Source organism: Chrysoperla carnea, chromosome 2 (assembly GCF_905475395.1).
Source record: "Chrysoperla carnea chromosome 2, inChrCarn1.1, whole genome shotgun sequence".
NCBI lineage: Eukaryota > Metazoa > Arthropoda > Insecta > Neuroptera > Chrysopidae > Chrysoperla > Chrysoperla carnea.
The window spans coordinates 50,723,996-50,748,473 of NC_058338.1; the positions used below are offsets into that span (position 1 = coordinate 50,723,996).

The 24,478-nt window shown below is 28.4% G+C and overlaps 1 protein-coding gene and 1 long non-coding RNA gene across 3 annotated transcripts in view; both read left to right on the plus strand.

The window, feature by feature from the left end:
• The window catches only part of LOC123293561, an 82,563-nt gene extending 64,629 nt beyond the window's left edge, over window positions 1–17,934 (plus strand). The window contains exon 3 of the long non-coding RNA XR_006535021.1: window positions 17,659–17,934. This is a non-coding gene — a long non-coding RNA (uncharacterized LOC123293561). The remainder of the gene's footprint in view (window positions 1–17,658) is intronic.
• A 229-nt stretch (window positions 17,935–18,163) lies between these two features.
• LOC123291816 overlaps window positions 18,164–24,478 on the plus strand; it is a 43,296-nt gene continuing 36,981 nt past the window's right edge. For both annotated transcript variants that reach the window (XM_044872236.1, XM_044872237.1), the window contains exon 1: window positions 18,164–18,375. In XM_044872236.1, coding sequence (XP_044728171.1) covers window positions 18,188–18,375 — 188 coding nt within the window. In that variant the 5' untranslated portion in view covers window positions 18,164–18,187. The remainder of the gene's footprint in view (window positions 18,376–24,478) is intronic.

A 24,478-nucleotide genomic window follows, 5' to 3' on the forward strand; every position in this document is an offset into this window, starting at 1 on the left:
AATGGTTTTGCTTGGATAATAAGTATCAAACGAATTTAGTTCGAAAGATCCTTTCTTTGTGCGACTAATAAGTAGTCCGTAGCCCATCTAGAAATCAGTTTGTTAGTTTTGCAATACAAATGCATAAACTCCAAATTTGCTTAAAATGATTAAATGGCTTATTTAGTGCGTAAGACTTAAGATATTTTCGTAAAGCTATTGCTTTGTGGTTTTCGAATACGGTTAAAATATCTTTGAAAATCGTTCGCTTAAGTTATTTACTATAATAAGTGGTCACTACATATATAGGGCTACAATCATATACAAGGTTTCAAAAAATACGGGAGTTGTAGACCTCAAGAATAAAATTTTGTTTTGTAAAACAAAAAATACGCGTCCAATATTTAAAAAAATGTATCCAATAAATTTGCTGAACACCTTGTAGTCTAATCCAAGCTTAACATATCTTATAATCTTATCTTCACGACAAGCGGGAATTTAAAAAAAGAATGAATTTTCTTTTGCAAGATTAATAACACAATTTTTTATACCATATATATATGAAATATACTAAGGTATATTAAGTTTAGTCCCAAGTTTGTAACACTTAAAAATATTGATGCTAGGAAAAAAATTTTGATATAGGTGTTCATAGAATTATCTGATTAGTCCATTTTCGGTTGTCCGTCCGTCCGTCTGTGAACACGATAATTCAAAAACGAAAAAAGAATCAAGCTGAAATTGTAACAATGTTTTTCACGAAGTTAAGTTTTTTTTTGTTTAAGTCTATGGATATACAGTAACAAAATAGAATATAAAGGACTCCTTTTATTTAGTTTATAATCCTGTTTTCACAACTATATGTATCCGTTTAATCTACTTCAAAAAGAGAAAGTTTCTCATATTTCTCTTGCACATATTGGTTTGAAAATGTGGAGATAATGGCAGTTATAAATTCTTGATTTTTCTATCAGTTAATATCATGTTATAAAAAATGTAAATGCTATCTTGTGAAGGCTGATGTCTTGCTATGGGCATAGTGTCAGCATATTCGAAATATTTTTACATTTTTGAGGATATTATAATTCAATTTTCAGCAAAATTCGAAGTCAATTGACTGTCTCTAGCTCGAGAGAAACTTAATTAAAGGTTAAATTATTAATTCGGAGAGCATAGAGGAGTTTGTATTTTTAGAAAGTTTTTAAATTCTAGAACAAATCTTTCTTTCAGATATTTTCTAAAAACTAACTGTCCATTTATGACTCAAAACTGATTTTTTCTGATTTAGAAAAAAAAATTATTGACCGTTTCATTGTTGAGATATAATAATGCAAAGCTAAAACATTTTATTGTTGAACAGAAATGTCTGTAATTGTATTATTGGGGTTGTAAGAGAAATAACTGTTTAAGCAGAATTTTAACCAACTCCTCGTACGCCGTATATTTTATAAAAAATAATTGAGTAATACTGTATGATAAAATTTACACCTTTTTTACTACAAGCTTATATACTCTTACTGCGCATATAATAAACTTTTTGGCAATATTGTAGCAAAACAACAGCCTTAGTAATGTTTATATAGTCGCATCAATGAAAACAAAATAGAGGCAATCTTAGACAGTCCTCAAGATCAGCTCTGATTTTAATGATTTTTTTAATGTTTCTTTTTTTTTTTAAATCAAAAACCTTTCAGTAGGGGGAAATAATATGTAGGGGAAAAGGCAATGTCTCGGCTGATATATAAATATTTTTTACGGAATATGAATAAATTTGGAAAAATCTGTGAGTGAATTAAACAAGTTATTAGAAGGCGTATAGAGCATCCAAATGAAATGAATGTATGGGTAAAGAAACTAAATATGGATATGTGTAAATCTTTTTTTGAGATTTTTTTTTAATTTTATAAATATTGTTTAATTTTTAACTAAAATAGTTTATAAAAACTTACTAAAAAAAATTTGTTTGCTAAGAAATTAATTCAAAAATGTCCTTATAGTAAAAATAGGTAATAAGGGCCCAACCATAATTTTCACCTTCATTTTTAGGAAACCCCAACTTCAGAAAAATTTTTTCCTTACAAAAAACTACTATGCTTTAAAATATGGAGAAAATCTGATACAATTTATTTCTATTGGAATCTACCTTAAAACAAAATGTGTTGGTCTTTTTATAACTTTCAACTTTTCAATTTAAAGTGTTCTTATATCTCTTATCACCTAAGACACTAGTTGCCTTTAAGATGACCTGGAGTGTCAGAGTCCAATTTAAACCCTTTTTAATAGACCCCTATTTCAATTCAACAATTTTTGTGTGGAGACTACAAAAGGAGCTCCATGTAAACAAATATAGCTGTTACAAATAAGTAGTCAGTAGTGTTCCTTTTGCACTTGGAAAGTGGAGCGTGTTTAAGGCGCGAGTTTGATTTTGAAAATATGACGCTATTTAATGTAATATTTCGTTTGTATTTATTTCGTGTAATGCATTTCCATGTTAAAGGAACCCTAGCGAAATTTAATTTCTACCATTACGTTGACAAATTTCGCCAATTCTCCCACTTGAGCTCGGTCTGTTTTTTTTGATTAAAACATTTTTTTGTTTTCAACTTAACCTACAAAGTAATTCTCATCAAAGAACAGATAAGGACTTCTGAAACATAATGTATTTAAAATTTAATGATATACAAATTTTTTTAAGACGAGAAATGAAAATGTCATTAGTGACTATACCATTTTATCATATAATGTAAATTTGTAGTGCAATACTATTTTTTATAACTACAAAATATTTTCCATATTTTTTACTTTTCTTTAGAACAAAAAATGTAAATAAATTTTATCCATTTTAGAAATTTATATTCAAATTCTTTAGCTGCATTATTAAATAATACTTTATCTTGTGCATTGAATTCAAATGCAAAGCACGAATGCAATTTTTTGTTCACTTTAAAATTAAATCAACTTTTCTTTTATGCTCTTTCTTAATAGAAACAGATAAAAAAAATTAACAATACTTAACTTCTTTTAGATAAACATCCGGATGTGTACTACACCATACGTCTAGTGTTACAGCGAGAAACGAAAATTACGACACAAAATGAGTTTAAATTGTGAAAAGTCGATGAATTGTCTATATTCATTAGTTAAAATGTAAAAAAATAGATTAATGCGAAGAGATACATTAAAAATTTTTTTTAATAGGCAAGAAATCACGCTATTGTTTAAAAAAAACGGTATAATTTAGAAACACAAGGTCAGAATGGCATATTTTTCATAGACGCCCAGTAGCACAAAAGTGCTAGGGTTTTAATTAACGCTATGTATACATAAAAAACGATTTTGGCTAATAATTCGGAGACCATCAACTTTATGAAAAATTGTTTTAAAAAAAAAATTTTCGGCAATTTTTTTCCCTAAAAAAATGTAAAATCAAAAATTTTGATATCTTCAACCATTTTCCCAAATATGGGGAAAAACGGCCAAATATATATTTATATGTGCTAATTAACAATATCTTGAAACTAATTGATTTTATAAAAAAAATTTTCAAAGAAAACTTGTTGGAAAATTTTGTGAACAATTTCGATATCTTTAGCCGTTTTCAAAACGATAAATTTCATACATATTTTTCGTTAATTAAGAGTTAATTAATCATTAAGAGAAATATATATAAAATTGATCGTTTTGAAAACGGCTAAAGATATTGAAATTGTTCACTCTACATTTTTTTAGGAAAACAATTTTCCAACAACTTTTAAAAAAATTTTTTTATAAAATCAATTAGTTTCAAGATATTGTTAATGGCCGTTTTTCCCGATTTTCGGGGAAATGGCTGAAGATATCAAAATCGTTTTTTTATGTATACAAAGCGTTAATTAACGCAACCGTAGCACTTCTGAGATTGCGCGTTAAAAGGGTCTTAAACTAGATGCTAAAATCTTCCTTTTTTTTAGTTTTTTTTGCCTTTGAATAAATTCATAAAATCGCTTATTTTCAATTACTTTGAACGGTGTATAATATCTCTATGGTTATGAACCTGGAATACACCAATTTTAAATCACTTGCTGAAACCGCTTTTCACAAACTCCTTACATAAATATGTAAGAAAATCAAGATGAATTTAAAATCATACAATTTATATACTATTGATAAATTTATTTAAATTAGTAACTAGTAACCATTTGTTTTAAGCACATAATTAATTACAACTAAGGGAAACTTGGAAAATATATAAATTTCAAACAATTGTACCTAAATATTTCGTTTGCATATAAATTTGACCTATTATATTATTATAGACAGATAACATCATACATGTACAACTGTAATAATGTACAGTACATGTACTGATTATGATGCAGGCTTAATACGTTTCTAAGTTTCGAACTAGTGTTAATATAAAGGTTGTTATTTGAATAGGTACACTGAAAAAAATTCTTAATACAATAAGCGATATGAAGTAGTCTCAACCTCATCGCGAGATCATATATGGCGAATGGTGCCACGATTGTGATACAACTACTGTACAGGGTTGAGTGGGGAAGTTGACACAAACGCATAAGTTGTTTGTATGAAAGTAATATACTGTATAATAAATTTCAAATATTGTTGTTTTGAAATGCAACATAGTTTTAAACAATCTTTTTTTGATTGGTTCTACCTCTTATAAATATTAAAACAAAATACTGATGTTATTGTCACAACTACACGGGCAGGTAGTAGGTTATTTTAAAAAAAAATCGCCTTCTTCAAATCGGATTTGAATCAATGACATATGGATTTCTATTGAATTTTAGTGTCCCAAGTCTACAATTGTACCAACTGCGCTATCGATGCTTGTTACATATATACCAAAAAATATGGTAAATTTTATAAAAATGATCAATATGTTTATTTCAAACTCTCTGTTAACTGATAACAACAATCTTCATTAAGTTGGCTCAATCACATATAGACTAGACATTTTAGATATGCGATTATAATAACCAAATACTCTATTTAAAGCAAACGCAAAAAAATTTTCTTTAAATTCATCGATTCGCTTTATTTACACGATTATACAGTGCAACCTTAATATAACAAGCAATCCCCTTGAATTGTCCATAAGAGTCAATATAAAATATACCTCTACATTTCGAATATTTTTTGCGAACAGTCTCTTTATAACGAATTTTCAACTATAATAAAAAATTTAAATACCTCTAAATAACGAAATTCGTCAATTCAAAACCTTTATATAACGTATAAAGTCCCACCAATATATGACAGTTAGTATGCTCCATAGTATGTAATTCATGTCGCGAGAGGTTCCGACACTTTTTTCCTCTTTATAACGAATTTTAGACCAACTTAACCTCAATATTACAAACCTCAGTTTAATGAATTACTTGATATAACGAATATTTACTGGTTCCCTTCAGATTTGTTATATCGAGGTTGCACTGTATATTCCAACTAAGTAAAATTTTATTTTCCATCAAGAAAATACATGACTTTAAGTCATAGCTTTTGTACTATTAGTATTAAAATAGTGAACAAGTTAAAAATTGCGCCTGTTCGAGCATCATTCATTTTTGACACACGGTTTACTGGTGAAATATGTTGTAAAATAAATAAATATAAATATATATTTATTATTTATTTTGCCTGAGGGAATTAAGAATTCAAACAAAATACCGGAACATAATCTCAAATAGCCTTTAGCATTTTGTGTATCCCTTTTATTCCCCAAAACATTTTACTAAAAATAAATAAATATATCTATTAAATTAATTTAGCTTTATTTATGTGTATAATACCAAGAGAAAAATGCTTACACTTGACAATAAACAGCCATATTGACATATTTAGAGTATAGCCAGTCTTGAAAAAAACGAGATTGCGTTCAAAAATCTCATTTGGTGTGTGGTGCGTTCTTAACTTCAACATCTGTAACACAAAACAATCTAGTAAAATCTTAAAACAAAACAACTAAAATTGCAAAACGCGATGTAAAATTGCTTTTTTGGCATGTTATTTGGACCCCTTAGGAGAATGTTAAACTACGTTTTGCAAGCAAAAAAAAAAAGTTGTGTTATCTGCGTAATCCATGAAAAATTGCAAAAATTTTCGGACTTTTTTCAGTTTTTACAGTTCAATTAAATAACTATGAGCTTTTGAGATATTAGTTGCTATACTACCATTTTGAAAACATTAAATTTGAAACAATTTTAGCCAACCCACAGTACCGTATATCTGATAGTTTTTTAAGATATGATGCTTGAAAATTTACTTGGTTTTCATATATGTTAAAATTTTGAGCTTTGTTTTTAAACAAAAGTTTAAATGTAAAAAATGTTCCTTATAAAAAAATAAACAACTTTTATATGAAACAATTTTTCATAAAAATAATTGTTTTCTCGTGAGGGGGCAATTTAGAACAAAACTTTGGTGCCCATTTTCTACAAAAATGTAAAAGATTGAAATCTATTCAACAGAACACGTGTGCACTGCACCAGTAGTAGTTCAATAACTGAGACGCTCAATGTTCGCATCGAGTTTGGACAGCTTTTGACAAGTTTTGATATTTAAGTTTTTTAATTAATTTTATAGTAAAATATATGAGAGAACTTTCATTGTATTTTATGTTGATAAATAAAAAAAATCACTTAAAAATTACTGTAATTGTTATCCATCAGATGTTTATTCATTTATTCCCCAATGTATCTGTTATAGATTATATGAGCAATAGTATGGGACTTGAAGGAATATAAAGTATCGTGCCGGGCATTTGTCACTAAAATAGAAGTGGCACTAATATATTTTCTTAAAAAGAAATGTTTAAACTTCAATTTAATTACAGTTTGAAGCGGTTACTCGATAGGTACGGTAACACAACAAAAAAAAATTTAAAAAATGTGTCGTGCCATGGGGTTAGCACCAGATTGACCGAGGCAGTTGTTCATAATTATTTTCTACTCACTCGAAACTACATTTTAAAATCAGTTTCAAGCGGTTACTCGATTGGTACAGTTTATGTCCAAAAAATGTACCGTAGAAAAAATATAGCAATGTTATGCACCATATTTGCCCTGGCACTAAATGATTTTTTTAATAGTTACAGTGAGTAGTATCATTTAAAAAATACTTCATCCGGTAACTCGATAGGCCAGGTTTTTTGCAGCCAGCTCTTGGACCAATAGTCTAAATACACATTCTTCCGTATGTTGCCTGTAGGGAAGGAAAAAAATAAGTCCTTCTCTGGAAATATGTAAGTCGTCGTTAATTTGATCCCACTTCATATCTTCTTTTGGTTCGAGGGGAAGCGAAACTGGAAATTTTGGATTAGAGGACAGCAAATCAGAAATTCTTGACCTAAAATTTTCATTAATTCAACAATACTTTGGCATAAGTAACTACTTAACCAACTTATTCAATGTTAAATCCAGGTCTAGGGGAGAGAAATTGTCTGACCTTCGCTCCCCTCGTTACAACCATGCTGATCAAATATACTACGTGCGACCTTAGTTCACTGTTTCCCACTTTGTTTAAGACGCGAATAAAGTCAGATCTGTTTATTTCGGTTTAACAAATAATTGCATCCTGTTAATTTCGAAGAATGATCCGCGGTATCCTTAAAATTCACTCTCACAATTGCCATAACTTCATAACACACACAAAATAAAAATAAAAATTAATAAAAAAATTAAACCTAAATTTTTCTATATTTAACATAATTCATACATCCATAAAAAAAAGCTTTATTGTGTATTTAATGAATTTTCCAATTATCGATATTGTTCATGTGTGCAGACTGCAGTTATGTAACCACGATCAGATTTCCTAGAAATCAATTAAATTGTTTTGTAGTACGATACTGTGGAGAATATTATAACAGCAGTAATCAAACAACTATAAAATTGTTACATATGTTTGTGAACAGTATGTGTAATAACCGCAATTTTAATTGTTTTAATTAAAAGAATTGATCATGTTTCATAAGTTAAATCCCTCGTAAAATGAAACTTGATATCGTATTTTTTTTTTCTGAAGTTTCATTAAGGTATGTGATAAAACCTCAAAATTCATGTTAATTTAATTATACATTAATTGTTTAATTTTATCTTCCATGAAATAATTTTCTTAAATTAATAGATTTATTGTGTAACTAGTTTTAATGCAATATTTTTTTGAATTGTCATACTAACAAAACAAAGGTCATGTATTCGAATCTCCAATGTGATCAATTTTTATACTATGTGTATATATGAAATATACATAGTATATGAAGTTTAGTCCCAAGTTTGTAACGCTTAAAAATATTGATGCTACGAACAAAATTTTGGTATAGGTGTTCATAAAATCATCTAATTAGTCCATTTTCGGTGGTCCGTCCGCCTGTCAACCCGATAACTCAAAAACGAAAAAATATATCACGCTGAAATTGTTACAGCGCACTATATAAGTAATTTGGGACCCATCTTGTAAACCGTTAGAGATAAAACAAAAGTTTTAATATAAAAAATGTTCCTTATAAAAAAATAAATAACTTTTGTTAGAAACATTTTTTCGTAAACATTACTGTTTACCCTTGAGATTGCAAATTAGGCGCAAATTGTAAAGTATGTATTATACGGGAATATATAGCAGTTATGTATGTGTAATGTGATAGTCATCAAGACTGCCTATACATGGTATTTCAACAATTAACTCAGTCAATTGTTTGTTTTCACTTGTTTTAATTGATATATATATTAATGCATTACTTAGTTTGTTTTACTACACACAACAATCAGATATTGTTGTGCTTGTAATTATTTTTTCAACAATAATTTTATTAGTTAAGGCAGGCTAATTTAGACCTGAAAGACAGAAATAGGGATATGGGTGCGATTTAAGTCAATGATAACTAGTGGCATTATAACAAGAGTCGGGATTCAACGAATATTCGACATACCTTAGACGGTAACAAAATGAATCTTCGCTAATAACTTTAATATATGGCATGTTCCAACTGAATATTTCTGAAATGAGAGGGTTTTGGAAAGAAATATTCAAATAAAACTATCTTACTCGAATTAGAGCATCTCCTTCAAACTCAGATTTTGAATTTGAACTTAGTTGTCAAGGTTTTTTAAAAGTAAATTGGTGTCACTTAATATAAATATACAAAAATTTTAATGGTTAGATATGCATCTTTAATATAAAGTTTTAAATTACAAAGTTGGATTTTATAATCGACTAATTTTTTCGAATTTTTTTCTAAAGTTAGACTAGATTCCGTAGAAATTCGCATACACATTCGATTTCGTCTTTCCGAGATCCTCCATTGATTCTTGGAAATAGGTTAACGGGAATTTTTTATGAATACCTCTGGCTTTTCGAGATTTTTTCAAATATAGGCTCATAGCGTGAAAATCGACCTCTTTAGGGCTACGATTTTTAGCATTGTATATTCTTATGCAAAATTTTAGCCGGCCTGTTATATTACTACAAACAGGGCTGAAACTACAATGGCGTATCCGGGGCATTGCTCAGGGGTCCCCTGGCAGGGTCTGAATGATAATTTTCACCAACGGTATCACCGTCCAGTTAAGTTTCCGAATGTGTGCACAGCGCTTCTGATGTTACTTTTACTTTTCTGAGCATATGTAAAAAATGTCAGTAAAAAAAGTCTACAAATCAAAGTATTATAGTTACGGAACCATAAAAATAATCTTCTATTCAACAGTAATTAAAATGACCATTCATCAATTATCTTCAGTATTAAATAATAATAATAAGTAGTAGTAGTACACTGAATGTTTATAGGAAATAGTTACATTTTAAAATATTATAAAACAGGAAGGAGTAGTTATTTTAAAAATATGTATAATAATTATTCTATAACAATTTTTAAAAGGAAGTCATTTGTAAAACAAACATTACCAGTTAGTTAACTACAACAGCCAATACAGACTACTGCTAGTTACTAGCACTAGTAAATATTAACTAGAACTAACCACATTTTACTTCAGAATCAAACGAATGTGTTATTACATATGTATGTATTATTACTATTAAGCTCACTCATCTCAAATATTAATGCAGCAGGCGAACATAATCACTAGCAACACGTTATCATTAATAAATAAAATATAAAATGAACAAATATTTAATAATGCATCCAATGTTTATGTTGGTTCGTTTCAAAATAGTTGAAGTGGTAATCGGAACAAATTAACCGAAAATTTTATAGACCCGGTATTGTTGTAATATGGTATTCTACTATATTTGAAAAAGTACTTCAAAATGGTGATTTTGCTAATAAAAAGCCACCAAAAATTTATTTCGGAAAATACACACGCTTTCTTGTCCAAAAATTAAATTAAATTTTAAACCTTGTCAAAAACGCGGGCATCCAATTTGGTGACGTAATATCGGTATTATTATATGAAATAACACAGATAAGTTTGACAGATATATTCATAAACAACCAATTATGATAAATATAAATATTTACTACCTATGGATATATTATACCCAGCTGTCTACACTGAACTAACTGATGATCTATGGTTCATACCGAAATGACATCACATCAGGGCTTGTCCGCATTTTAGATCACGTGATATAAAGTTTAAAATTACGATTTTTAATTTTAATATTATAAAAGAAAATGTGCTTTTATGACTCGAAATCAGAATATTTAAGTATATTTTTACATAAATTTTAACTTTTTTCAAATTTCGTAATTTATTTTTCACTACCGAAAGTACCCTATTACGTGTTGGTTAGGTTGAGTTTTTCAACTGATAGAGAAGTTGGTTTGGTTCTGAATTTTTTTTACTGTTGCGTTCAGAAATTTAGACACTATTTCGGTCTATATTTTCCTAAATCCAATTGAAGTACCTGCTTTTTCTTTTCATTTTACGTTACGAGAAGCTACTAGGATTTCGAGTAACTATCTCTTATGATCCTGACGCTATTTTTAATTTTATTTGATAGTGGTAGTTGTAGCAAAGAAGACGCCTAAGAACGGAAAAAAAAATAGTTGTCGTAAAATTTTATATCGATTTGAATATGTTGATTTTTTTAAGGGTTTCGTATTCTCGGAAAATTTTCCTCAAAAACTGTATATTAAGGAAAAAATTACTTCAGTTAAAAATTATTTAGCATAAAGTTTCCTTGTATATTTTGTTTTTTCCCAATCTTATTTTCAGAATAGTCCATAAACTCTTTGAGGCATATCCTGCAATTTACCTTGCAAAAATTTATCCTTTTTAGATTATTTTTTTAAAATTTTTCCCAGTATTTCTTATATTCGGACAAACCTAAATTTATATACGATTTTCCTCGTTTTTGGTGGTTTTTTAATTTTTCTCAAAAATTGTACATTAAGGAAAAAATACTTCAATTAAAAATTATTAATCATAAAATTTCCTACCGATTCTCCAATCTTATTTTCGGAATAAGCCGTAAACTCTTTGGGGCACATGCTGCAATTTACCTTGCGCAAATTTATCCTTTTTAGTTGATTGTTAAAATATTTCGATTCCTCTTCAATTTATACAATGCCATTTAGTACTTAGTAAATAATAGTAATTCATTTCGAATATTAATTTATTTATGTAATATTTTTAATTATATAGTTATTATATTATTCTAGTTTTAAAATATATTAAAAATGTACTACATACAACACAATGGCTCAACTTAGAACCGTCTTATTGCTGTATACGTTTATAAACGTTCAAAATTAAAATATTATCTTCACTAAGTTCTTAATCTAATTAAGTAAATGGAATAATCCTTACAAAATTGATTTTTAATTATACACCTAATATCAATAATATAAAAATTTGAAAAAATTATGGTGTATTGGTGTATTAACTCTTTAAATGGCCTAAATGGCCGAGCGGTCTAAGGCGTTAGTCTTAGACCGTTTGACTACTTAGGTATTTAGGTTGCGGGTTCGAAATTCAGGCAGCGGCAGTGTGAACAATTATAATTAATGGAGGTGCAGAATTGATCACATTGTCGTCGCTTGGATAAGAACGAAGTAACCGATTCCACCCACATAATAAATGCAATTGTTAAAAATATAATAATTTAATAAATAAAGATTAACAAATAATGATGTAGGTGGCCTCTGTGAAAAGGCGTATGTCATTACAGAGGTTAAACCCCATTATTATTATTAGTAAACTCTTTAAAAAAAATTTTACCGTTCGAAAATTATCGTTAATGAGTTTAAACAATTATTATGAATAAAGCATTACAATTTTTAAAACTCTTTTGATGTGATCTTGTTATAGTAAAGTGACCCAGAGAATGAATATTTAATAATTTTTGTAATGATAAATGTACTTTAATATCAGTGGCGTAGCGTGGGGGGAGTAGGGGGCCCTGGACTCTACTCACAAAGGGACCAAATGGCCCACAAAACAAATAATTGGCAAATTTGAATATTTTTATTTTTGGAAAATGTATTTTCAATTTATTGCCAGTGTTATTCGTAAATAAAAAGTAAACTAAGGAACACTAATAGTCTAAATCAAACTGTAATAATATATCCATAAAAGGCAGGGCAACATTGATTCTCAACATTGATCAAGTGGCCCATTAGCTCAGTTGGTTAGAGCGTTGTGCTAATAACGAATTTGCTCTATTTGTTAATTTGTTGTAGGCTGAGTTTAAGGTTCAGGTTTCTGTTAACTATCTTAGGAAATGTAACCCACCTCGCTTTATTACTGTGCAAATTTTCAAATCGATATTCGTATAAATGACGAAAATGTGAGGGTATCTTCATCTTAAATGCGACACACTGTATATACATACAAAGGTAACATCTAGCTATTATTAGTAGTTTTTCACGTTTAATAAACAAAAACATCTTTGTGTAGAAACTAAATCATTACTTCGAGACAATAATAAGAAGATGTTTGCCAAATTTCCGTGAGCACTAATTTAGTTAATAGACAAATAGGATAAGATTATAGAAAGTTTAACAATTCCATACATTGCATTTGTGATAAACTTCAAGGTTAATTGTTTTGTTCGCCTGATTAGATAAGCGTTATTATCATTAATGTGATTTTGTTGTTCTGGTCTGTTGGCGTTTTAATTGCATATGAATCTGAAATCAATAGCAGATGCTACAAGGATATTTTCATTACAATTATACCATGTATATGAAATACACCAAGGTATACCAAGTTTAGTCCCAAGTTTTTAACGCTTAAAAATATTGATGCTATGAACAAAATTTTAGTACAGGTGTTCATAAAATCACCTAATTAGTCCATTTCCGGTTGTCTGTCTGTCTGTCGCCTGTCCGTCTGTCATCACGATTACTCAAAAACGAAAAGAGATATCAAGCTGAAATTTTTATAACGTGCTGAGGATGTAAAAAGTGAGGTCGAGTTCGTAAAGTAAATGAGCAACTCAGGTCTATCGTCTTTTGGGTCCGTAGGCCCCATCTTATAAACCGTTAGAGATAGAACAAAAGTTTAAATGAAAAAAAATGTTTCTTATAAAAAAATAAACAACTTTTGTTCGAAACATTTTATCGTAAACATCACTTTTTACCCATGAGCGCGCATATTATACGCAAATTGTAGTAATATATGGGTATATCAGTTATATTTGTGTGACATGTATGTATGTGTAATGTCACAGAGCCTTCAACACTGTCTATACATGATATTTCAACAATTAACTCAGTCAATAGTTTGTTTTCACTTGTTTTTCTTATGTCTCTAATTTGAAACAGTTTCAGGAAAATGAAAAGTAGGAAGTAAAAAAGCGATTCCATTCTATTTATTTTATACCTTCCAATAACCAAAGGTTAAACAGTGAGTAAATGTAAAGTCAGCTTCTACCTTTATAACTGCTGGGTTAAAATATGACTTTGGTGTCCCAAGAGCACTATGATGCGAAAGCCATAATTATATAAGGCAAATTATTTCTAGACTGAGCTGACAGATGATTAATGCTCAATATGTTTTGTAATTCCACCGTAAATAGATCTACACGCAATAATAACACTCCTATGGATTATTTCTGCGGGGGTATGTTAAATCACAAGATTGGACCGATAAATCTCACACGTAAAAATAATTAAAATCCTGGGTATCTTCACAATACCTCATTTGCCGTGGTACTACCGGCATACGTGTCTAACTTTATGATAAGAGAGCCGATAATCGTGGCGATTAATATAACTTGTATGGGTTTAATTTTAATTTATAGTTTATTTCCTCAAAAAATCACTCGATATAAAAGTTAGAAATTCCACTCGAAATGTCTGAATTAAAATCTAGCCTTGGTGAATTCTTAACCTATATTAAACGTCACAAAAGTTATAATTAAATAAATCTAATTGTAAATGAATTGAACTAGAATAATTCCACCACAATTAAACTTATCACACTGGAATTTAATATAAGACGTAACTATTACAAAACATACGTATTACATATACACGAGCGGATTTCATTACGTCAAAATATTATACCTTACAATAAACAAATATAGATAATTTTCTTGTATAACGCCTACATTGTATACTATTCGTCACAGCAAATGGAACAAAATATAACTTTTTTAAGTAGTGCTATTAAAAAATAACAAAAACTTTTAGCTCGACCGATGTTATTTATGTTCTTTTTGTACCCTAATGTATGCAAACTGAGTGTAACTAGAAAAAAAATTTTCTTACAACACTGTAATATAACTATGATTTTCTACTAACATTTAAGGAGATATGCAAGGATTGAATAATAATCGATTTCAATAAAACTTTATAAATACATTTTTCGATATTATTATTTTATCGTTCAAAGTTGACTGAAAAAATGATGATCATATGGGTTATCCTTTTCAATTGGATATTTCTATATCCAAAAATCTAGAGAGTGTTAAAAAAACTATTTAAAATATTTATAGCCTTCTATTCGTTACAGCCTTCTCCTCCCTTGCTCTCATTTTTCTCCCTTTCATATCACATAGGGGTAGGGATTGTTTTACATAGGTAAAATATATGTTCAGTTTTCAAATTTTTTAAAAATGTAAAAAGTCAAGATATTTTGGGATATCAGACAAGGTGGCCATGATTTGTCTTTCGTTTACCATTTTCAGGTTTAAAATGATACTGATAGATGGTGGAGTAAAATGTCAGATTAAATTTAATTTTTATTTTTTTTAAATATATCTTTATAAATTTTGGTTCATGTATTATTCCGATGTATGGAGCTATATTATTGTAGAATTTCATTCAAATCCATTCAGTAATTTTTGCGTGAAAGCGTAACAAACAAACAAACAAACAACCTTGCTTTCACATTTATAATATATATATATATAGAGATATAGGGGTAGGGATAGGGATATCAATAACTATCAATTTTTATGCAGCAAATATGAAAATAAATTTCAATGTTATTCCATTTTCTTTACCAAACAGTTTATTTTATAAGTTCAATTATATTGTCTACGTATTACCACCGATAAACAATGACGCATCGCAATAATATTACACCCAGAGGACAATACATCTTTGTATACAGTGTTTCGGAAAGATGCGTATACAATTAAAACGTTACTTTATTCGAACAGCTTAAAATTTACCGATAAATTGTAAGGGTAATAATGACTTCGAATATTTTAAATTAAAACTTTTTTATTGACATAAATGTATAAAATATGAACTAAAAAGATATAATCTAGTGTGCTCACAACACATTCATGACTTTGCGCATTCATTGTTTGCGTCTCTTTCTAACAAAACAGAATTTCGCACGGAGTTGTTATGGCAAACATATGTATTGACGACAAATACTATATCCGATCTCTCTGTCTAATATCTGTCTAATTATTAGTTTAAAATACTTGTATCATCCGTATCTTTTGTCCGATTTTAATTTCATATTTTGTCATCTCTTTTATGGTATTTCTGTTGAAATGATGAGCGCTGACTAATCAGGCAAATATAATTATGGCATTTCAGACAGAGGGACCTCTTAGATTAAACTTGAAATGAGAAATGTTAATTTTATTTATCTGTTTAGTCTGCAACTTGTTTTTTAATTTTTAGTTCATTTTTTGGTAGTTGAGTTCTTTGATTTTAAAATTTTTTTTGTATTGTCAATGAATATTCATCAATTTGTGCTTGCCGACTGTTAAAAAACTTTTCTTAGAGGAAGAATATAAAACGTTAATACGTCTGTCATTTTCTTTTATGCCTCTCTTTATAGGATTTATCTATCGTTTTTTACTACTTATTTCTCTGTTTAAACTTTTTTTTTCATAACGCCGTAACTAATGGCGTAAATATCGCCATAGAATATTTTAATTAATGCCATATATCATACCAGCATTGTAATAAACGCCATACATTTCTTATCGTGTATGTAACACCTACAACTGCGTAAAATTTCCCATTTTGCAATAAGAACTATCTCTATTGTCATAAAGGTGTATTCAAAACGACAAACTTAAAATTAAAAGTGTTTTCTGCCATTCCATATTTTCTGTTAAAATATCCCATTCTGATTCAGAATGATATTTTTTTTGGCCTCAGTGGCTATGTCCACCACACTTTTTTTACTGTTACATCTTGTACATTGTAAAAGTGTGTGAGTTATTTATAATGTAATTTGAACAACGTCATCGAATTAGTTTATACTATACTTCATTATATATTTGCTACGACCAACGTACGTACTCTAACGGTATTAAAACGTAAGTACTCAAAGTTCATACTGATTAATGATACTCATTCGTCAGTTTCAATTATATTTTGTTTTAATAATCCCTACAATACAGTTTTCGTACAAACCTAATATTTAATATGTATCGTTTTATGGAAAAATATGGAAAATTAGAGTAGGATTAATATTTAAATTAATTTCGCAATTCTGACATACTTTACAATTTTTCAAAAATATTGTGAAATATGATTTATGTATTTATGTAAAAAATTTATTTATTTTTGAAACACTGTTGAACGATGGAATGTTAATATTTTAAAGAACCTGTCTGTCTGTGATATATAAGCCCATTTTCGATTTTTTTAAATTTTATTAAAAAAATGGTTTGATTTTATAATTAATTTTTTGTTATATCGATTTGCCTATAAAAAAATCCGTCGTAGAATGGTAAATTTCAGATCTGATCGAGTCGCATTATCTAATTGTCTCGAAGACAAGTTAACCCAACTAGTTAGTTTGCAAATAATAGATTAATCATACGTTTATGTATGTGTCTATAAACTCTCTATTGTTCGCAATTTAAGTCCGATTTGAATAAAATTTGGTATGAAGAAGTGTTTTGGTATTTGAAAGGTCAAGTTCGTTAATGATAAAAATCTACAAATAAACAAGAGGTGGAGGTGTACGCAAAGTACAAAATTTTGAATTTTCATCAGTTTTAAGGGAAAAAGTACTCTTGTAATTTTTTCTTTAGACGCTTAATTTTGGAAATACAAATTCTTGTAAATTTAAAAATGCAATATTCGATTTTAAGAAAAATGAGTTATTTTTTCAATCTGTGAGGGAATTCGCTTCTCTAACGTAGCTCTTGCGCTATGAATTTTTGTTTTCTTTATCTTGAAATATTAAATAAAAAAAATTTTGAATGAAAATTCTTTTTCATGAAATTCTACTTTTAACCACTTCTAACTGGACAATAATCGTTTAATTCAATTTATTTTGTATTTTTCAGATTAAAATTGCCGTTGAGAAACGACGTTCATCGATTATGGGACTGTCATCGTTACTCATCATTAAATAAAAATAATAATTCCAACAAATTCTAAAAATTTTTTAGTGAAATCTTCTATTATTAATATTAAACAAATGTTTGTTAAACACGAAACGGCGCGTGTTTTATTACATATTATTTTAAAATAATGAAATAATGTTTCTTACTAAATCGAATTGTTTTATGAATATTATTAATAATTCACCAAAAATAACAAAATTCCATTCTACCAGTATTTGATGCTCACATAATAAATTTACAATGTAACTTACCAAACGAGTATTCAACTAAAATTTGTGCAACGTGAATCTTCCAAAGTCTTCTTCTTTTGATAATTAAGAAAGTTTTTTTAAGTGTTGTGTTATTTCTAGTTTGAAAATAGTTTTTTTTTTTTGGATAAATTTTCGAATGTGACTCTTTTTAAAAATAACGGTTTGTTTGTTTTTTATGTTTTGTGACACTCTAAAAAAAATTAAATAAATAAAAATTAATGACAGCCACTCGAACGTTACAAGTTGTAACTCCAACTACAATGGCATTTATGATGAAGAAGAAAAAGTATAAGTTTCAAGTTGAAGTATCATTAGATGAATTAGTGGAAGTTCCATTTGTATCAGCAGTATTATTTGCTAAAGTGCGGTTATTGGATGGTGGTAATTTTCAAGAAATTAGTACAAGGTAGATATAAAAATCAATTTATACATATTTTTAGTATTCATATTGGTTATTATTCATTGTCATATAAGGCCTTGAATTTTGAGTTTACAAATTGGTTTTATAGTCAAACAATTACCATATTTTTATCCTTCCGCATTCAAATTGCGAAAACGAACACTGAGATGATTAAATCGTTTTCTATTTAACCAACAGTCTTTTTCTATTTCTAACAAATTTTACACGTAAATTATTGGAATTTAATATTGTTATATACAAATTTTCCAAATTCATTTAAAACATTTACTTTTTGACATACAGGGTTGATCACGCTATACGACATGGAAGATTATGGCTACACGGCTTGATTTTAACAATATTTTCTGTCAAGGCTAGATGGAGGGTTATTGATTGTACATTTTAAAATTATTTTCGTAATATCGTCAAAATCGGTTCACCCAGCCGAAAGTTCTGAGGTTACACACATAAAAAAAATACAGTCGAATTGAAAACCTCCTCCTTTTTGGTTTGAAGTCGGTTAAAAAAGATGCATTGAAAACTTTATTTAGGTTCACAGTCAAGAAATATATATGATTGAAAGTAATCATTTTAACAGTATTTTAAAAATCGGAATTGAATTGGTACTCTGCAACAATCTTCAAAATTCAATATGCAATAAATTTCTTGATATTTTTCCATAATATATTATTAAAAGATGATAAAAAAAGATATCTTGGTGAATTATACTAATAGAATTATATAATATATTAAGGCTCTTTCCATATTTTTAGCCATTATTTTTAAATTTGTTTAACCAATTTTGACACTACTTTACAGTTTGGCGATCATATTTAATAATATACTTTCTATGGAAATGAATATTTTTTTTGTGCGATACGCAAGTGCGTTACTAAAGCAATGTCCTCTATTATCCAAGGCAATAATATTTAGTAGAGACACCAGCCTATATAACTCAAAATATTTTGATTCATACAGCTTCTCTATTCGTTGTGTGCGTAGTCATGGTAGGGACAATAAAATCGATGCCAGCGCTTTAAGTGAAAAATTTTGGAGTTAAAGGGGGCTGTTATGACTAATTTGCAATTCTTTACATGTTAATGTAATAGAAATGTCAAATTAAAATTATTGAAAAACACGAATTAATTAAACTTAATGCATTAAAAATTGTGAAAATAATAAATCAAATTGAACAAATATTATTTTTCAAATGTAAATTATCATAATTATTTATTTAAATTTGTGAGACAAAATTATTAAATTTTAAATGTAAGTCTTAAATGCAATCCATACAATTATATATGCATCCATACAATTCTATAATTAAAGTAGTGTATCGTTACCATGGAAACGAAACTCACGCACGGAGCGAATAGGACAGTTATTATCGTTTAAAACTTGTAATTCTTTTGTCATAATTTTGTGACAATCTGTATACGTAATTCAACAATTCACAGTTGCGACAAGAAAGTCAATCGATTAGTAGACTCCAAGTTAAATTTGGTTTGAAAAACAGCTATAACCTTTGAGAAATTATACGTTAAATTAGCTACTATAATTTCATGCAATACAGAATATTTCGAAAACCCTTAAAAGTGAGGTAAACATTAAAGTGAGATAAACCTTAAAAATTAGGTAAACAAAGTTAAAGTGAGGTAAATCTTAATGAAAAACACCTTTATTTTGATCGCAGAATTTGAAAATGAAATAATAAAAAGGGTGTAAAAAAATACCACTTTGATGTATTCGGTCACCCTATATGTTACGAAATTAATTTTAAAATGTACAGTCAATAATCCTCCATCTAGTTCCGAAAGAAAATTTTGTTAAAAAGCCGTTTGTGTAGCTATCATCTTCCGTGAAGATGCAAGTACAAAGTTTTAAGTTACTTTTTGCTAGTGTAGTACGAGTATAATTAGCATAAACACTGTCTTCGAAAGGTGATCTATCGATGATTTATTGCTGCTAATTACCCGACTGCACGATGCAAAGGATTGGTAATGTGTTTATCAGCCTGTTTATGTATGTATTGCTGATCTTTTGTGGCATTCTAGAGATTAAAAGCGTAGGCCAATTTTTATGATTCTTACGTCAATCGATTTGTCTTAATTTTACGTGTGTCACGAAAGACATGACAGTAATAAAAGTTCAATATGGTAACAATATCTATCTTATGACAAACTACTTTTTTTACGATCAATATTCATCTTTATCTTAAAAACGTATTTAAAGTTTGTAGGAATATTGAAATGAAGCATCTTAATCGGTCGGATTCAACTAGCCTGTGTTAGTATAATACATATTCTAGACATTAATTAATTAATAACGATAATAAGATTTTTCCAATTATTCAAAAAATGAATATCCAAATGTAATGAAATATGACATACACAATCTTAACATAAAGATGCTTGCATTGACTCAGAGCTTTATTCACAAAAAATATAATTTTTTTACGAAATTTTGCATGATAACGTTGTGGCGTCCTGATTTTTCAATCGCTTCCACCATATTTGATATATATACATTTTTTTTAGTCTTAATTTAAAAATTTTAATAAAAAATACTTTTTAAAGGGCAAGCTTTTATTGTACTAAAAAGTAGAGAATAATTTTATCTACGAATCACTCATACCCGACTATTAGTAAAAGCTTGAGGCGCTTAATATCAAAAATGAATCGAAAAATAGCTAGGCATGTGGAGTAGATGAGGTGTTCCGATTCATTTTTGATATTTTAAATTGAGCGCCTCAAGCTTTTAAAAATAGTCGGGTATGAGTGAGACATAGATAAAATTATTTTCTACTTTTTAATACAATAAAAACTTGTCCCTTAAAAAGTATTTTTTATTAAAAATTTTTCATCACATAAGAATAATTTATTTTTTGAATAACAGGTTCGACAAAATTGTAAAATATTAAATTTAAATCCGCCTGCATATCTAATTTTGCGGCCAGTTTTTTAACGCCACAAAATAGCGACAAGTAGCATGTGCTCGGATAATAACGATTAACTGATTCATGCTATTAATGACTGTATTATTATTCAAATATATATTTTTATTTATAATAATACAAAATCGGTCTCGTATCGGAATTGATGTTCTCTTCAATTATCCAATAATTTTAAATAGGAAGCTTTTAAATTAATATAAAATTTTCTATTTCTATAATAATTCGATTAATTCTATTTATATGCAATAATAATACTTATATGTGTACAATATTATTGGAAATATAAGCAAAGGTTAGAATAATACGTTCATAGGAATAGGTTAAATTGCGTGTGGGCTTATTTATATTTTTAGTAAGAATACCATTATTATTTTATTATTATTAATATTACAGTCTTAATATTACTAAGAAAATAAATATTATTAAATTTATTATACGTTTTACCTTATAACTAATACATATAATACATATACATGCTTCATAGTTGGTACGTCATCAAAATACACACATGATAAAAATAATGTAAGATGTGAACATATGTTTATTTTTATATAAATTATTCTATTTTACGCCTATTTAGTTAGAAACGCCTTAACTAAATTTTTGTGTAAATTAAATACTTTGGGTATAAGAATTCCATTAAGAAAAAGATCGAATATTAAAAAATATAATAAACTGTATGGACTTTGATTAGTGAGAGCTAAATATTCCTTCCTTCAAACAAAATTCGTTCAATTTCTGGGTTCTCGTAAGATCTATGGTCCCCGCTCATGTTCAAAAGAAAAATTATTAAACCACATTTTTTGCGAAAGTTTTATAAATTCACTTTTCCTAGATTATATTTTTTTCAATACCAGTTGGAATTTAATGTACCTCAAGATATTAAGTTGTAGCAGGATCAAACAAGTGAAATTTACAAAATTACAAAAAACACCAACCAATTTTTCGGGTTCGTAACCCTAAACTCGCACTTGAAACATATATAAGAACACTCTCCATTAAATAACCTATTTCGTTAAAGCATTTTAATGATCGTCGCCAAGTTTTTTTCGGGTACGGAACCCTAAACTCGCACTTAAACATAGCTAAGAAAACTCTTCGTTAAATTATCTTTCGAACGAAATCAAAAAAATTAAAAACGATTCATCCGTTTAGCTACTACGATGCCACAGACACACAGACAGATACACACACATAGCGGTAAAACTTTAACACCCCTTTCTTTTTAGTGCGGTGGTTAATAAAGTATTTCGGAAAGCCAAAGCTCATTCTGTCACATTTTAATTTTGGTACATATTATCAAAATTTTTTCAGAAAATATTTTCTCCTAATGAATTTTTTAAGTTAAAGAAAGGTAACAGAGATAATTTAAAGTACAACGAAATTTTTATGATAAGTCATAATAAATATCCTGATCAAACCAAACTACTCATTTATTACTAAATCACTCATACTACAATTAATTCATACAATAAAAACTAAAAGTAGGTAAATTCTTTAAAGCATCAAACAAGTATTTGACTTCTAAAATACAGACCTCAAATTTTCAGAAAAATATCTTGTAAATAAAAAAAGGAAGCGCTACAATTATAATATACCAAGATCTGAAAGGAATAGAGTTCCTATCAAGTGTCTCACGACACCTCTCGTTCTTTTTTTTATATTTATGTTAAGATTTTGATTACCTACCTTCTAAAATATTACGTTATGTTGATTTTACTATCGAAACTAGGACACGTTTGTATAGTCTATAGATAGGTAACCAGAATTTGGTTTAAGCTAACGTTTAAAATTCTTTGAAGGGGATTAAATATGAGTTTTATGAAAGCAGTAGCATTACAGTTTAATTATTTAAAAGCTCCTAATTCAAATGGTTCCTAATAATCTTACAAGTTCGTAATAACCAATCGTGCTAAAAAGTCATGATAACAGATCTATTGGATGTTTTATTTTGAACTATTCTAAACGTTTTTGTCCTTTGTTATTTTTACCCAAACTTCGCCCGTTTTATGGATGCAAGCGTTAAAAAAAAATCGTTATTTTGATGAAAATATTGAGAAAAGGTTTTTCTTATTGTTCGGCATGATAAGGTCGTTTGCCAAGGTCCAAAACTTGGATTGTACATTGCCTTTACATTGTAAACAACATATCAAAAAGTCAAACATACCTGACTTGATCCAACGTTCCCCCGCTTTTCATGTTTAATTTGATTTAATCAATACGAATCTAAGTAGTGCCAACTTATTGGATTTAAATAGTGCATACACAAATATTTGATTGAGTCACAAGATACACAACACCACACATATTAGAATCGTAAGAAGGTACCTGTCTTAAGCTTTATTATAGGTACTAGTGGTGGGACAAATATACGCATTCGCGTATTTTTTAACATTCGCATTCGTAAAAAAATATGCGAATTTTTTTGACAAAGAAATCATCAGCATTTTGTATCATAAATTGCAAACCCCAAACTTCACTAATGTACTTTACTCATATTTTTCTATCACTTTTTAATCACTGTTAAATTTGAATGTTAGACAAATGTAATTATAGTAAACTAACTAAGCTCAAATAAAAAAAATAATAAATTTTGCTTTTAACGGCCTTATATGGTTTGTTTTTAATGGTCTTATACGACGGACTCTTTTACGCTAATGAAGAATTATACATACTAGCTCGACCCGTGAGGAATTCCGCAACCGTGGCTACTCTGTACTCGTGACTAAAAAATAATAACAAATTTCGTAGAAAAGTAATGAACAAAATCAAAAGTTATTAAATTAATATTGGGAGAACATGTTTTAAAAATAGTTTTATTTGAAACATCTTTACAGTTGCTGATTCACTTCCTAGTGATGTCTTCCGTATTAGGAAAACTTTTATAAAATCTGTTACGAATCATGTTTGCGTGATATACTTATAATACAGAATGTTCGATTTACATCTAGTTATATAAATATTTCGAGTATGACAAAATACATGCGTTAAGCAATGCATCTAAGGGAGAGGTATTATATACATGTGTTGAAGTTTCGATATCCGTTGAGATAGTTGTAAAGACGCTTGGAGAGTGGTAGTTTCTTAGTTAAATAGATAAACTACAACATATACGCCACGATACAAGTCATTTTTGCAATTTCATATAACACCTAT